The 14,882-nt window shown below is 35.2% G+C and overlaps 3 protein-coding genes across 5 annotated transcripts; all 3 read right to left on the bottom strand.

The window, feature by feature from the left end:
* On the bottom strand, positions 1 to 4,225 carry LOC137835974 (UDP-Glycosyltransferase superfamily protein). 2 transcript variants are annotated; one of them, XM_068644759.2, is made up of 7 exons: positions 3,982 to 4,187; positions 3,736 to 3,796; positions 2,559 to 3,642; positions 1,543 to 2,131; positions 1,225 to 1,447; positions 616 to 672; positions 1 to 377 (listed from the first exon to the last, which is right to left on the bottom strand). In XM_068644759.2, exons 3-7 carry the CDS (start codon positions 3,547 to 3,549, stop codon positions 132 to 134), a joined length of 2,106 nt encoding a protein of 701 aa, XP_068500860.2. In that variant the 5' UTR covers positions 3,550 to 3,642; positions 3,736 to 3,796; positions 3,982 to 4,187; the 3' UTR covers positions 1 to 131. The 2 variants fall into 2 exon arrangements, with proteins under 2 accessions (XP_068500860.2, XP_090158622.1); XM_090302496.1 differs by lacking the exon at positions 3,736 to 3,796 and having other exon boundaries at positions 3,982 to 4,225.
* Positions 4,226 to 5,023: 798 nt separating this feature from the next.
* Positions 5,024 to 9,669, bottom strand: LOC137835975 (protein MLN51 homolog). 2 transcript variants are annotated; one of them, XM_068644762.2, is made up of 12 exons: positions 8,833 to 9,669; positions 8,626 to 8,728; positions 8,304 to 8,521; positions 7,363 to 8,195; positions 6,915 to 7,029; positions 6,519 to 6,659; positions 6,212 to 6,267; positions 6,076 to 6,121; positions 5,843 to 5,911; positions 5,682 to 5,771; positions 5,476 to 5,560; positions 5,024 to 5,391 (listed from the first exon to the last, which is right to left on the bottom strand). In XM_068644762.2, the coding sequence occupies exons 1-9, from the start codon at positions 9,294 to 9,296 to the stop codon at positions 5,884 to 5,886; spliced, it is 2,004 nt and encodes a 667-aa protein (XP_068500863.2). In that variant the 5' UTR covers positions 9,297 to 9,669; the 3' UTR covers positions 5,024 to 5,391; positions 5,476 to 5,560; positions 5,682 to 5,771; positions 5,843 to 5,883. The 2 variants fall into 2 exon arrangements, with proteins under 2 accessions (XP_068500863.2, XP_068500864.2); XM_068644763.2 differs by having other exon boundaries at positions 5,682 to 5,763; positions 8,833 to 9,594.
* A 1,545-nt stretch (positions 9,670 to 11,214) lies between these two features.
* Positions 11,215 to 14,135, bottom strand: LOC137835976 (nuclear pore complex protein NUP50A). Its single transcript, XM_068644764.2, has 3 exons — positions 14,048 to 14,135; positions 13,869 to 13,909; positions 11,215 to 12,767 (listed from the first exon to the last, which is right to left on the bottom strand). Exon 3 carries the CDS (start codon positions 12,719 to 12,721, stop codon positions 11,357 to 11,359), a length of 1,365 nt encoding a protein of 454 aa, XP_068500865.1. The 5' UTR covers positions 12,722 to 12,767; positions 13,869 to 13,909; positions 14,048 to 14,135; the 3' UTR covers positions 11,215 to 11,356.
* Positions 14,136 to 14,882: the final 747 nt, after the last annotated feature.

Below are 14,882 nucleotides of genomic sequence, written 5' to 3'. Positions count from 1 at the left end.
TTGTTTATATCCAAACGAAATAAACCAGAAGAGATGGTAATCTTTCCCATAAATTGGATTGAAAAGGGTTTGTGCAATCTAATAAAAGAATGGGAGTATTGCATTACAAGTACCAAACAATTATTTCTCACTTATTTACTTCTCATGCATCTCACAATAACCTCTACAAATTTCTTATACATGTGTTGCTTCAAATACATTTGCTGTACCTTCTTTCTTCCTTCCACCCCCATTTGCTTCCTTGCCAACTGGTTTTTGAGCAAAAACCGGAGATTCTGAGCCAGAACAAGATTCCCTGGATGTCCAACAGGATGAAGAAGACCTGTAACATTGTGCTCAACAATCTCCTTTGTTCCCCCAGCTTCCGTTCCAAGAACCTACACCACAGACAATACACATGTGATGACATAAAAACCATTGAGTTATCAACTACTTTCAAAGAATAAGTAAATAGAAAGAAACAAAGTAAATATAATGTTATCAGAAGTTTCTTATAAATAGAGCCAAAATGTTGTCAGAAGGCATTGTTGCCTTTTATCTTTTGGCAACTGTGACATGCATATGCTTCAGTAACAGTTATCTTATGATGAGTTTAAGGAGAAAATGTAGTCATACCGGAAGACCAAACGCCATTGCTTCTATAGTCACACGTCCAAATGTTTCTCCCAGCCCCTGTTCACCATTTTGCTGATTAGCAACAGCTTTGCATACTAGCAAATAGTTCTTTCTACAATTAATTCGATTTCTGCATGTATCTGGAATGTGTAGTTTTAGCAATTATGTAAGTTGCAAAATGAAATGTTTTTTCATTATCGCAGAAACCGGAACCAAAACCTGGATTTGTAGTTATTTGCAATAATTTCATAGCAGAATTGTTGTAAATCTTATATTTGTTTGCTAGAGAAAACTAAACAGGCTAGGTACAAATTCAAGTCTTCAAGACAATATGATGAGAATCCAAATTAGAAAAAAAAAATACACATATTTCATCTGCCTCAACAAAAATAACTTACTATGACATTATAATAATATTTCAGACATACTGAAACAATAGTCATTTTACAAATAGATTTGTTTGGAACTATATATTATATAATAGATGTCAAATTTAAACTATATTCATAAACACATGCACACTCAAACAACGAAGGATACTTACACCTATTAATGTATGTATAAACATTTCATTTACTACTTTACAAATAATTTAACCTTTAATCCTACCTGAGAGTTTATAACATAAACATCGGCAGCAGAGTAAAGTGAGGCAACCCGAGTTGTGGCTGGAGTCCAAAAAATTGATTTTGAGGTGTTTGGATGCTGTTCTAAGAAATTTAGAAGGCTTTTAACATAATCCGCCTTGTTACTCTTTGATCCAACAGAACCAATAAGAAGCTTGAGAGATTTTTGAATTGTTCCTTTGTCATCAGGCAAAACTTGTTTCCTCCTGGGAATGTCAAAATTCTCATGATCACTGGAACATACAAAAATTGGATACTACACAACCATAAGTTATAAAACCTTTTTTTAAATTTGTGTTACCTGCTTAAAGAATTGCTTGAGATATCATTTGAAGCTACTTTGCCATTCTTCAACACCGGCAACAATTTTCTAATACGATGCTTTCTAGCCAGGGTAGATATGCCTTCCTTTATATTTGATACCTTTTTCATTTTCTTATCATCTTGCAACCATCCTTGTTCAAGTACTGAGCTTACTGATTCAAGAAGCAAGAGCTGGCCCTTCCCAGGGTTGATGCTACTCAGAGATATCACAAGCATGTCACTATCATTTAGGCCAATTTCTTTTCGGACTGATTCCCGCAATAACTGCCTTTTCTCCACCATTTTGTCAGTACTAAAGGATGGAGTGTTAAGTGTTGAAGGAATACCAGCTACAAATGCCAGTTCATCATTAACAGACAATGGAATAATTTCAGGGTAGGATCTAAGTTTTATGCTTTCCTCTTCGCACCATTTTAACCACTGTTTAGATTGTGATTCAGAAAGAAAAACCAACATCTTTACTCTGTCCAATGCATCTTTTGAAAGATCAAAGTACTCTCGCCGATTTTCCATAATCCACCAGACAACTTGGCTTGCACCAGCAGGAAAACGTTCGATATATTGATCTGGATGCATATAAAAACATAATGATTTTCTATCAACACATGTAGAGATGTGGAATTACAAACTCACATTGACAAATTATAAATTCCAATCAACCAATAGGGCAATATGCATACCTCCATGTACAATCAAACTCAATTGTTTTATCAATTTCCATAGTTCAAACTTCAAATTATTAAAAGGTTAGAAGTTTATATCTATATGCAGGAAGTGAGGCATGGTGGTGAGGATCCTCTGCCAACCCCATTTAATGAGACAATCGAATTATATAATATTGTATCATTGTATGACAGGTTTAGAAACAAAGTACTAAACCAATAATTCTAGAACTAGTTTGAGATGAATAACTAAGCCTTTGACAAACTTCAACTACTTTCTGACACTAAAAACTACAATATAAATAATGAATTGTTACCAATCTGTTCTTACCAATCCATGATGCACAGACAGCTGAACCAGCAATGACAAGATCGGCCTTCATTGCAGTTTTGAAGCTGAGATCAGCTTTGTCCTCAAGCACCTTGATCCGTCTCCTAGCAAGCTCTGACATTAAGCCACCTTTCTTGCTAAGCACAACAGCTGAAACCGTAGCCCCACAACTCAAAAGTTCTGTTGCCAACTCCATCATTGAAAGTGGAGCTCCAGTCATGGAAAGCTCATGGAATACCAAGATAAATCTTCTGGACCAAACAAGACGTGCAAAGTCCCCCTTCCTGTTACATGTCCCAGAACGTTTCTCTGGACTCCATTCCAGAATCCTATCCTCCACTGGGCCAAACGGACCCACAAGCAATCCATACGTACCATTGGCCGTAGGAATTTCTGGCTTCTGCTCCTCTATATCAGCGTCCTTAACATCTGTACTTGGTTTCAGCTTACCACTTGATTTACCTTTCGAAGCACGTCTTCTCCTGCTCCTCTTCTTTGAGCTCGTTTTACGATGAGATGGAACATCATTGCCTCTCTTGGCCAAAACTACATTTATAGTTTTACTAGACAATGCTATGTTTGCATCAGTCTCGTTATTAGCAGACAATGAATGATCACTAGCAAGTAAATCACGGCGCTGAACCTGTTCCGCGTCTGAGCCAGTATTCCGCGGCCCAGTTCCAAACCCAGAAAATTCCTCCTTCTTATCACTATGAGCCCACCTGGACTGAACGAAAAACCCAAGATAAGCCCAGAGGGTAATTAGAAGCAACCAAAAAAGTAAACGATTGCTCCGAAACCACAGTGCCCCGCCTATACCGCTCCTTCCTTCTTTTCTTGGTGTGCGGCCAGAATTCTGTCGCCGAAATGAAGGCGAATTTCGCGGAGTTGATCTTCCAGATAACGTTGATTTAAAACTACCACCTAACCTCAATGAAGTCTGTTTAGCCAAATTAGGCTGAAATTCCCCTCTATTGATGCTTTCTTCCATAATCTTCCTGAACTATCATATCACTAAAAAAGCCTCACTCCATCCTCTTCTATGGATAATTCCAAGAACGCTTCAACCTCGAACAGTAGTTTTCTGAATTTACCACACAGAAGAAATAATTTCCCATCATAATTCATCCAAAGAGAAAGAAAGAAAGAAAAATAATTTTTGCAAGTTGTCCAAAACCTTAAACAGTTCGTTTCTTGTTATTCTCAAGATCTCTCCTTCTGTCGTCCTACCAAAACCACTGGAAGTAAAATCGTACAATTTTATTTAGCTGATTGTAATGAAATGGAGTTGGGTTTGTTTCTATCTATTTATCCCAAACCAAAAGAGGAAACGCATAGCAATACATGAATAATGCATAGTTTACTTAACCAAGAAACCCATTGTGTAAAAATGGCAAAATAGCAGAAGAGGAGAGAACATTACACGGATCGTTCGAGATCTGCGCATTATTGAGTTTGAAGAGCGATTCTTGAAGCTTGTTCTTCAATTCAACACTGAGCTAAGCTTCTTTCAACACATTCAACAGCACAGGTTGAAGAGTTCAGAGAGAGAAAGAGAAAGTTTGCAGTGTCATTGTGAGAATTTCTGAGAGTTATTTCAGATAGAAAGAAACAACTACAATACCACGTGCGCCCTGCACGTGCCATCATTCTCAATTTCATTCCCAGTCACCGACCGCACTGCATCGTCGGTAGTCTCATCCTCAGATTCTGACCGTTGGATCAATCCAACGGCCTTCTAGGCGTTTGACCTAGGTCCCACCATTTTGACTTTTATTGCTTCTAGTTCGTCATCCAATCGGCGAGAAGGTGGTGTATTTAGTAACGGTTTAATTTTTAAAATTATTTAGCATACTAATATTAATATAGAATAAATTACAAGACTCTATGATTTTCGTGAATTTATCAGGTATTTCTTTATTGGGATCTACAGAAAAATGTTTTAATTATTTTAATTTTAATAATATTACACATACATACACCTTTTAAGCATTATATTGATCTTTCTTAATTATTTAAAATTATTACGACTACTCTCCTAAAATGATTAATATAAACATTAAAAAAAGTAGATATATCATGCATCATTGGAGAAATATCAAGAGATTGATATAAATGTAATTTATTATAAATATTTATTCAAACTATTTTTTTTTCTTCAGGTTAGAGTAAAAAACTAGAGTATTCTAATATTGTTTGATTGAAGGTAATTTCCCTCTCATATTTCTACAAAACTTTATTCAATCAAGCAATTCCAAATCTGTTATAATGCCAGGAACTAATCACCAAAGGCCATTTTTTAAAATTAAACAAGACTTCAATTTTTCAGTTCCTAAATAGAATCAAAATTAATTTTAAGCATCTAAAAAGAAAGTATTATTTATTGGCCTTTTCAATAGAGATTTTTTTTCGAGATATTGATTATAATTACCAGTGAGAGTAACATGTGACGTTAAAAATCTATATAACATCAAGAGTCTCTCTACCAAAGCTGTTATTGATAACACGAAGTCTTAGTCTCAAGTCTTAATAGAAGAAACAAAAAAGTTCAGAAGGCAAAAATAGCAAGCAGTGAAAAAACACTAGGTTGAATGTGGAAAAATATAAAAGATTACACTATTAACGGCTCATGATAATTTACCACAAGTCAAATACCATATGAATAATAAAACCATAATTTACACCAGAAATTTTCAACTCCACGAGAAATTCTCAATTCCACGAGCAAATCAGTTGCTGCAAAACAATCATTGTTCTTTCCCCACATCTATAGTTGTAGAAAAGTCTGCCTATATTTCTCACGAGCTTAACGAAAGCAAAACGCAAGAAAAATCTGCAAATTCACATAGTTTCCTCAGCAACTATAACAAAAAGACATCAACTGCAAATTCACATATTATACTTCGATCATACTTACCGCACAATTACACAAGCAACTACCACCTGTCAAGCTGCAATTAACTTCTTTAAATGGAGAACAGCATGAACAGGCGGTTATATAACTGCAAGGAAACAAATTGAATACGGGGAGAAAAAGAGGTCTGTCAGTGTATAAAGTCCAAGGTAAACACTAAAAAATAAGTTAATAGATATTCCCAGCGAAAATACAAGTTCTATAATCACCTAAAAATTCTTGAAACATATCGCTGCCCAAAGTACTCTCCAGAACAAAAGCTGGAGGACAAAGGACCAGTAGGAAGAAGGCCTGTGATACTAAAATTACGAAAACTTAGAAAACTGTAACAATAAGAAAAATAATGCATCAATCGAGGGCAATAACAAACCTTATCTTCTTATTCAAACAAGTTGCATTCTATATAATACTTCATTGCCCAAAGTTCATCTCCGAGTATCTGCATGGAACATAACCAACAACATTCATTGAGATTGTGTTGATCTAATTAAAAAAGGTGCCGCCACCAGTAAACAAAAAAACAGCTAAAACCATGCTCAAGCATTCAGAAAAAGAAATTTCTTTCAAATGAATAGAATGGAGATGTTTAAAAAATCAACTTGCCTGCGGGGCTTATTATGCCGCTGTCCAAACTCATCATTTACAGTCTCTGCAGACAGATCAATTTTGAAAAATAAATTATTTATTACCAATGGCAACGAGAAACCAATATCAATGGAAAAGAATATCAATGTCGTACCAGATTTTGGGGGTGCCTTCCATTCATTACTACCTTTATTCACATTATTTTCCTTGCTGCAAACATTCAATCATAACAGAAATTATAAAACAGCAAAAAGCTACAGAAACATAAAACCTATCAAGGAGGCAAGAAAAAGCATGGGAAAGGCCACTTCATTGTAAACACCCCTTCCAGACTCACACAAAACAAATGTAATAGATTAAAATACAAATATCATCAGTCATGCCAAGCCATAAAATTTTAATAACATATAGGAAAAGTGTAAAACAATACGAATTCATAATAAACTTATAAAAGTACCGACCTTGAAGTAGCTGTTGCAGATGTCTGCCCTGGTTGTCGTGGATGATAAGCACCATCAACAGTGAGATAGGGTGGACAGTATGTAGCCCCTAAAGCTCCAGCCGCCCCTAGAGCTCCTGCTGCCCCAGTCAAAACTGGTAGCCTAAACCAGAAAATAGGTAGCTAAATAATGTCCAAAAAGGAAACTAAAACATAACAAAAGTTTGTTTTTTCACAAAGAATAAGGGGTTTTGTGTGCATGAATATTCCAAACATTAGTTTATTAGAGTAGTTAAATATATTGATTATGAATTTCTTTATGAAAATTGCAATGTGCACCTTACACAGATGTACGTACTAAGGAAGGAGATTTCAACCATTTTAACACATTATAGAATTCGGTCATTAATATTCTTACCATGTCATTTCAGAGTTTCCCAAACCAAGTTGAGGCTGACCAACATATCCAGGGAATGCCATGCCAACAGCAGGAACTCCTATGCCACCAGGATGCTGCCCACCAAATTGCATAACTGTGTCCCACCAGTGTCCAGTGAAAATAAAAAAAATTGATCAAAGAATACAAAAAAAGTCTATGCATCTGTTCTGAAGGAATCACAAGTATAAACACACAACAAAACCAGAGGATGAAGATAATCAGAACACCCTCACCACAACAACATCTCTAACAGAGCAAACAATTACTTGACTTTCCACCGACTATTGATGCTACTAATTTTACTTCGGGCGTTCGGCAACATTGTATAACAATGTCAGAAATACAAATTAACAATAATTATATTGGATTAAAATTTTCCGCTATAATGGCACTGTGATATTTACAAAGATAGCGGATTAAGACTGACCTGGCAAAAAGGTTGGGAAGTTCTGATCTCCATGATTACCATTGACATTTCCAGCAGTGCCCATAGTTCCACCATAAACAAAAGAGCCCCTTCCGCTACCCTGGGAAGCTTCCCTTCCCTTCCCAACCAATGCACCCTTCAATTTACCTGATTCTGAAGCTCCATCAATTTCTCCAGAATCCAATGAACTAATTGCAGCGGACGTGATTGGGGGAGATGAAGCTTGAGACCCACTACCAGGTCGATGACCCAACTGTGGAGCAGGGGCTTGCACAGAAGGTGAAGTTCGCCCTGGAGCAGTTCTCTGAATAGCCTGGAGTTGAGTTGGATCAATTTTACTAGCTTGATTATGAGAGGCAGCACGCTGATAATTCATCTGCACTGGTACTGCTCCACCCCTCCCAGTACCTCTTGAATGAGTAGACTGAGATGCATTAACTCCAGAAGATCCAGGTGGCGGCATATGCAAATTGTTAAAAGCTTTCCCAACAGATGGAGCGCCAGACCGATCAATATACAACTTCTCCATGCTGACATGATCAACAACATTCTTTCCCCGAAGAAGTGCATTGTTTTGTTGAACAAAAAAACCCTCATCGACAACACCAGGCCGAATGTTCCTGCTTGCAGCAGCAGTTTGGATATCCCCTTTTGATGTCACACTTGTATCTTTGTTAGAAGAACTTGAAGGGTAAAAAGGGGGAGATGCATAATTCAAATTTGATGCAAAGACCTGTTTCTTGGAAGGTACAGGATCGGGCTCAGAATTTGAGACTGGAGTGAAAGTTTTCCCTGTACCACCATGTGAAACTTTCTCTGGCTGCTTCCCATATCTTAGAAAATGAAATAACAACATTATGATCAGGAACCTTTAACATGTATAACATGCATAGGTAGCACAAATTCAACTGATCTTATAAAATACAAAAGTCTGTACTCACTCTTTATTTTGCGCCTGTGATGCTAAATCATTGCTCTTATTAGTAGGCTCGTACCTACGGGGTCCTCTCCCTCGGACAACACTCTTTGGTGCCTGTGTTTGATTGCCCCTGTTATCATCATACCCTTTTCTGTTACCTCGAACATATCCTCCACTGCGATCAACACCTCGTGTTTTACCTCCACGACCTCGATAACTACCCTTTGAAGGTCTCCTTCCCTAAATTTTACATAGATTACATAACAGGGTCTCTTTCATTTCAAAAGGAAAAATAAAAAAGTTCAAGTAATTTGTTCAAAGTAATTTACAAAATCAATCATTACCTCTTTGTAGTGCCTTTCTTGCAGAGTAATTTCCTCAAACTTATCATGTCCCCACTTCCTGTCATCCTTGGACTCCCAGAGTCTCCTTCCACCACGCATGCGCCTAACAAGATAACAAACAAACGTAAAAAACAAAACAAAACCTTAAAATCAACAACGTAACACTGAACACAAATTAAGCACAGGTTTCAGTAAGGATTTAGACACCTCTGGCGTCCACCGGAATTATCCCTGAAGCGATCATCGTGCATATAAAATGCTCCAGCAGTGGGCACCGCAAACGGTTCATTCTCCTTCTTCTCTTCCTCGTCTCCATTCCCTGATTCCTCCAAAGGCTCTTTAACATCAGCATCAGAGTCCTTAACCACTGTACCATTCACACCTCCTTCCTCTGCAACCCTACCCTCATTCTCTTCTTCTTCCAACAACTCCTCTTCCTCCTGCTCTTCTTCCTCTTCTTCCAATTCTTCTTCGTCGTCATAATCCGCCACGCCACCCTCGCCGTCGGAATCATCGGAATAGTCTATCCGGCGATCGACGGCGACGTTCCTCTCGTCGGCGTCGCCTTCCTCATCATCACTGGCCTCGCGCCTTCTCCGCATTGCGAGCGATCTCGTGGCCTCTTCGGGATCACTCTCGTACTCAAGCCCTTCTTCACCCGCCGTAGCCATTCCTAAAACCCCTCAAAAACCCAAAAATCTAAATCAATCGCAACCTCCACAACACACGAAAGAAACCAAAAGCGAATGCAGCCAATTGGAAATCCAAGATTATTGGAGAGCGCGAGAAGCGAAGAGAGAAAACTTAAATAGATAGATGAAACCCTAGATTATTGGGGTGGGAATGGGAAGAAAGGTTTGCACCTTGCGAAGGGAAACCCTAGATTAGATAATTTTGGGACATTTGATATTGTGTCGTGTCGTTGGCAATTGAAACAGAGAGAGACGAAGAAAGAAGGCTCTTAAAAGCGGAAGGGTTGTTGTGGAATTATCTTATTATCGGGGGTATTTCAGTAATTTTCGTTGTCGGTTTGAGATTTGGAGTGAGTGATTGGTTTGCCTACTAACTAACTCATACCATAATTTAAATTATTTAATATAGACCTAAAACATGTTTTACACAGTAAAAGATATTTATTTATTATAAAATCTATTTTATAAATGTATTCCCTTTACATTTTCTTATATATATTAGCAACACGTTTTTCCTTATTCAGGAGTAGTTCATAATTTTTTTATACACATTAATATATTCTATTTTTTAAAATATTAATACATGAAAAAAATCTAAAACTAAATTCATCTTTTGGGCCACATATAGAAAACTAATAAAAATAAATTCAATTTATTTAAACTTAAAATAGGTATTTCTGATATAATAATTTAATAATATCGCTTATTTAAGGAATTTGTTTCTTGTAAAAATAAAAAAAAATATTAAAATAAAAAATTGCTAAGTAAATCAATATAAATTTATGAATTCTTAAACTTGAATCAATAATTATGTGAAATAATTATAATGACTCTTTTAATAATTGTAACGATTAAAATGTCTATTCTTTGCAACATAATTTTTAATTTGTTCATCGATATCCCTCTAGTGTTTTCAATAATTGATCTCAAAAACGATGCATTAGAGAAGCAGTTTTGGTGTGTATATCATATTTTTTTCTTTTTTCTTTTTTCTACTTACTTACATGTGTGCTCGAATCTAAAGAAATAATGTTTAAAATAAAATTTTAGTCTAACTCAACCTCATAAAAAATATTAATTTTGTATGAAAATATATATTATAGATGATTTAATAACCTCTTGATAGAAGTGACATGATAAGCCTAACAAACTCTTATTGAAATAAGTTTTAAATAATTATGGTAATAAAAATTGAACTTTAAGTTTAACTCAATTTTATAAAATCAATTTATAAAATAAAATTTATATTTATAAATAATGAAATATCCTAATTTCTAATAATGTGAAATCTCCAACAAAATATCATAATAATCTCTTGTAGTGATATCATAATCGTGATATCATAATCCCTAAGTCGATACGAAATCTTCAAATGAATTCTAAAAATCTCTTCAATCCTCCGTTAATTGTGACAAACCTCATGGAGAACAAGAAAATTAATGATAAAAAACACATTGAAGAAGAGAAAACCATAAAGAACTCAAAAAACGACCTTAATTATGAGGGAAGAAGTATTCTGGTTCACAAGTTACAATATACAGAGATATATATGATTTTATTGAGAGGATCTATCCCTCAACAACCTCCAATGAGATTTTGATTTTGTTTTCATAAAGGAACAGTGATATATATTATCTCGCACCAAAACAAACCATGTACCACTTTATTTAACTTAGCCACCAGACTCATTCATATTTACATTATTCATTCGAAAGGAAACCCAAAAAAATGCTCTGTTTGGCGGTTCCGCAATAAAGTAGTTTAAAAAAGTGAATTCGTAGCGGCAACATCACAATAGCAAGGTACAAAGTCACTTTTAAATTTGTCAAAACTCCAGGCTCAAGAAATAACAGCACTATAGAAAGTTTGAAGGTTCAAGAGTTAAAACTGTGCGGTCTAAATCCAAAATTAAGTTCCTTATCACTTGGAGATTGACTCAAATTCATTCAAGTACACTAATTAAAGTATGCCACACAAGGGCAAACGAACTCAGGATAGTAAAATATCTTTGTGAAGGAACATGAGTAAGGAGATGTTTCTCAATCATCAGAAGCCTTGGGAGAATTTTCAGGGGTCTTGAGAAGTGTTGATGTCTCACCCTTGTGAGCCATGACAGCGGCTTTAAACTCCTCCACTATGGACCCGTCCTTGAACTTCAAGGCAAATGTTGAAAGACCACCTTTACCTTCGCTGGCACTATTGATGCAGGCAAAAGTAACACCCTTCTTGTCCATATTTGTGAGCTTCATATCAGAATAAAGACGTGCATTCAATATCAATCTCAAATTTCCTCTAGACCTCATAAGAAGTCTGGCTTTTTTTGTCTCACTGGCAACATTAACCTTCAGTTCTCCCTTTCCTCGTTCCTTCCAACTGCTGTCAACAAACTCAAACAACACTGAATCTGCATTGAACATCACTTTCTCATTTTCTTCCCCGGTTTCAACAGCAACCTCCTGCATTGCTATACCAGTCCCCTCATTCTTAGAAACAGCAGATGCCCCTAAAACAGAGCTTCCATTGTTGGATAAAGCAAGACCAAATGGCTTATCACTTTTCAGTCCAAAAATAGAACCGGACCCTTCATTTGAAAAGGATCCAAAGGAAAATGAGGAAGTAGAAAATCCAGTTCCAGCAAGACCTGTAAAGGCATTTTGGCTACTTGAGTGCAGTTGAAAGGACTTCAAATGGCCACCTTCAGCATTTGCCTCTTCATTTTCAGATGTGTTGTCTTTCTTATCCTCGTTCTTATCATCATTTTCAGAATCCTTGTCTTTCTTATCCTTGTTCTTATCATCATTTTCAGAATCCTTGCCCTCCACTATTTGTTCTTTATCTAACTTGCCGGCACTCTCATGTGCAGCATCCTTCTTATCCTCACTTTCACTACCTGTGACATCGTTACTTTGTTCTTTATCTACCTGAGATTTGTCATCCGTAATTTCTTTTTCTGCAGTATGGTCCTTCTCTGCATTGCTTTCTACAGCAGCATCCTTATCCTCGATAGGTTTATCATCACTATTTTTGCTCTCTGACAACTTAGTTTCCCCATCTTCAACTTTCTCAGAATCCTTAGCTATACCATCACTCCTCTTTGAATCATCCGCACCAGTGTTCTCACCAGCTGATTGTACTTCACTAATCTCAGCAAGATTAGCACCGGATTCAGTGGGAGCAACTAGGCGTATTCCAGCAAAAGGATTTGCAGAAGGAGCAGAATTAGTTTGTTGGCGACGAACCTTGACTATCCTTCTGGTTGCCAGAACATCCTCACTGGCTCTCTTGAAAGTGCCAGTCTCAAGCTCAGGAGAATCTTCCTCATCGTCAACAGGAGTATCTCGAGTGAGTTCCCTTCCAGCAGCCCTTTTCTTTGAAGGTGGAAGGGCATTATCAGCATCTCCCATTGTAGAAATAAAACTACTTGTCCACTAAGGCGAAGGACAACAGGAGCTGCAATCAGGAAATTACAATTCTCATTCCTTATGCTCAAAAAGTGTGTAAAAATTCAAGCCAACAAAATAATCCATATGAATAATGGCAAATCAAGCATTACAAAGTAAACAATAAAAGTTAAAAACCTCATAACTTAAAATATTATAGCCAACATACCATAAACTAAGAAAATACCAAACAACTAACAAAAACACATAACGATTAGAAATTTCAACTATATGAATCTAACAAGGTAACCCATATTATATTTTTCCTGAGAAGACTGTAGAAGGCTCGGTAAAAAAGAAGCACCTAAATTATATATGCCAAGTACATTTACTCACAAAAATTTGATAACATAAAGCACTACACAGGGTAAACTAAAAAGGAGAGAAAAAACAGATTGAGACAGCACCTGAAGGGTAACATTACACAGGAACCAGTCCCACAACAAAAATTACTCCAGTGACAAGGTGCAAAATATAATATAATTGCAACTAGACGTTGTTTTATTTGGTTTCAACATGCCTGTATTATATGAAGACTTCATAAGTCTGTTTTAATAAAGTATTCGATAAACACAGTTCTAGAACCTAATAACGCATGCATGACCTAAGATTAAATTATTTACACACTAACTAATTTTCTTCTCTGCTAAGTGTTACGATGAAGTTTATTCAAATGGGACCTATGTAACACCTATTAAAAATAACAATGGGTCAAATATCATAACTTCAGAATTTGTGCAGCTCTGGATTTGTTAAGTTGGGATACCCATAACCTTTCATTGTCTCCTCTTTGGTAGAAAGAGACAACAAAGTAAACAAACAATAGATAAATAGAAGAGAGAAGAAGATTTCAGGATGATGAACAAGGGTGACTATATAACCTTCCCAATGAAAATAAAGAAAAAAAATGGAATCCCAAAATCAATCAGAGGAATCTGGGAACCAGAATGTTCCTAAAAACCTAAACAGTGAAAGTAATATGAATTATTTGGGAGTATCAAAACATAAAAACCTAGGACAAATGGTAGAACAATAATAAGAGCTACGAATCAAACATCGAAATGATGAAATTCAGAGGCAAAAAGTAGGGTATGGAATATGGAATACTCACAGGCAATCAGCGAAAGATATTTCTACGATCCTGCACCAATCCTTTCAATTTCAAAAATTTACAAACATGTAAGAGAAAATTAAAATTAAAATTAAAATAATAAAAACATAAATTAAAATTAAGGAAAAAAGAGGTAAGAAAAAGATAAAGAGAAGGAATGAAGAGTTGAGAGTGCAAACCCTAAAACTATGGGGAGAGCACAGAGAGAGAGAGAGAGAGGGAAGATGATAGTGGCATCAATGTACTCACAGCTGGCACCACTCTCCCTTTAAGTAGAAAAAAAAAAACAGAATATAGACAGGTGGCATTTTGTTACATAAACATTCATGATTCATACAAAATTTGTAAAATTGAACAATAATACCATCAAATAATTTGTATAAGTATTATATTTAAATATAAACTAGATGATTTTCATCAATATTAAATAATTTTAAATTAATATAATAATTTTTAATTCAACTGTAAATTTTGAAAACATAAAAATATTAAGCAATGTAATATTAATAAAATCTATAATATCATAAATTAATTTATATATTTTAATAGAAATTTCTTTATTTCTCTCTCTATATGTATATAGTTTATATGTACAATTTTTTATGATAGTAAAAAATTATTTAACACAATTAAATAATTGTCATAAATAAGAAACCATAACAACAAAGTCAATCATAAAAAAATGTATTGAGTTTGATTAATTTGTATATATGTTTAAAAATTAATTCACTTATAAATTACTTTTTATTTACATATTTTTTAGTTACTACATTATTAATGTTTTAATTTTCTTTTCATCACCATCGTAAGTGAATATTAACTATTTTTATTGTAATAAAAAATATAGACATACTATAAAAAGTTGGTAATCTATTTATTGTCTTTAAATAATGTTTGTTCGTTTGATTTTTTTAATACTTATTTTTTTAATAATCCCATTTGTTAGCTTTTTTTACAAAATGTTGTACATGATTTTTATTTCAAATAGTGTAATTATTATATTTGTTTCACTAC

The sequence above is a fragment of the Phaseolus vulgaris genome, chromosome 5, assembly GCF_051622355.1.
Source record: "Phaseolus vulgaris cultivar YP4 chromosome 5, ASM5162235v1, whole genome shotgun sequence".
Taxonomy (NCBI): domain Eukaryota; kingdom Viridiplantae; phylum Streptophyta; class Magnoliopsida; order Fabales; family Fabaceae; genus Phaseolus; species Phaseolus vulgaris.
Note: the sequence above shows the minus strand (reverse complement) of the source record. Positions and strands in the feature narration are given on the sequence as shown.

Excerpts from the sequence above, each read along its gene's own strand:
- LOC137835974 (XM_090302496.1), bottom strand. The coding sequence starts at position 3,549 with ATGGAAGAAAGCATCAATAGAGGGGAATTTCAGCCTAATTTGGCTAAA. Across the intron at positions 673-1,224 it reads TTTATGTTATAAACTCTCAG|GGGCTGGGAGAAACATTTGG; the intron begins GTAGGATTAAAG and ends AATGGTGAACAG. Across the intron at positions 378-615 it reads CAATGGCGTTTGGTCTTCCG|GTTCTTGGAACGGAAGCTGG; the intron begins GTATGACTACAT and ends TCTGTGGTGTAG.
- LOC137835975 (XM_068644762.2), bottom strand. The coding sequence starts at position 9,296 with ATGGCTACGGCGGGTGAAGAAGGGCTTGAGTACGAGAGTGATCCCGAA. Across the intron at positions 7,030-7,362 it reads CTTCCCAACCTTTTTGCCAG|TTATGCAATTTGGTGGGCAG; the intron begins GTCAGTCTTAAT and ends GGTGGGACACAG. Across the intron at positions 5,912-6,075 it reads CGGCATAATAAGCCCCGCAG|ATACTCGGAGATGAACTTTG; the intron begins GCAAGTTGATTT and ends TGTTCCATGCAG.
- LOC137835976 (XM_068644764.2), bottom strand. The coding sequence starts at position 12,721 with ATGGGAGATGCTGATAATGCCCTTCCACCTTCAAAGAAAAGGGCTGCT.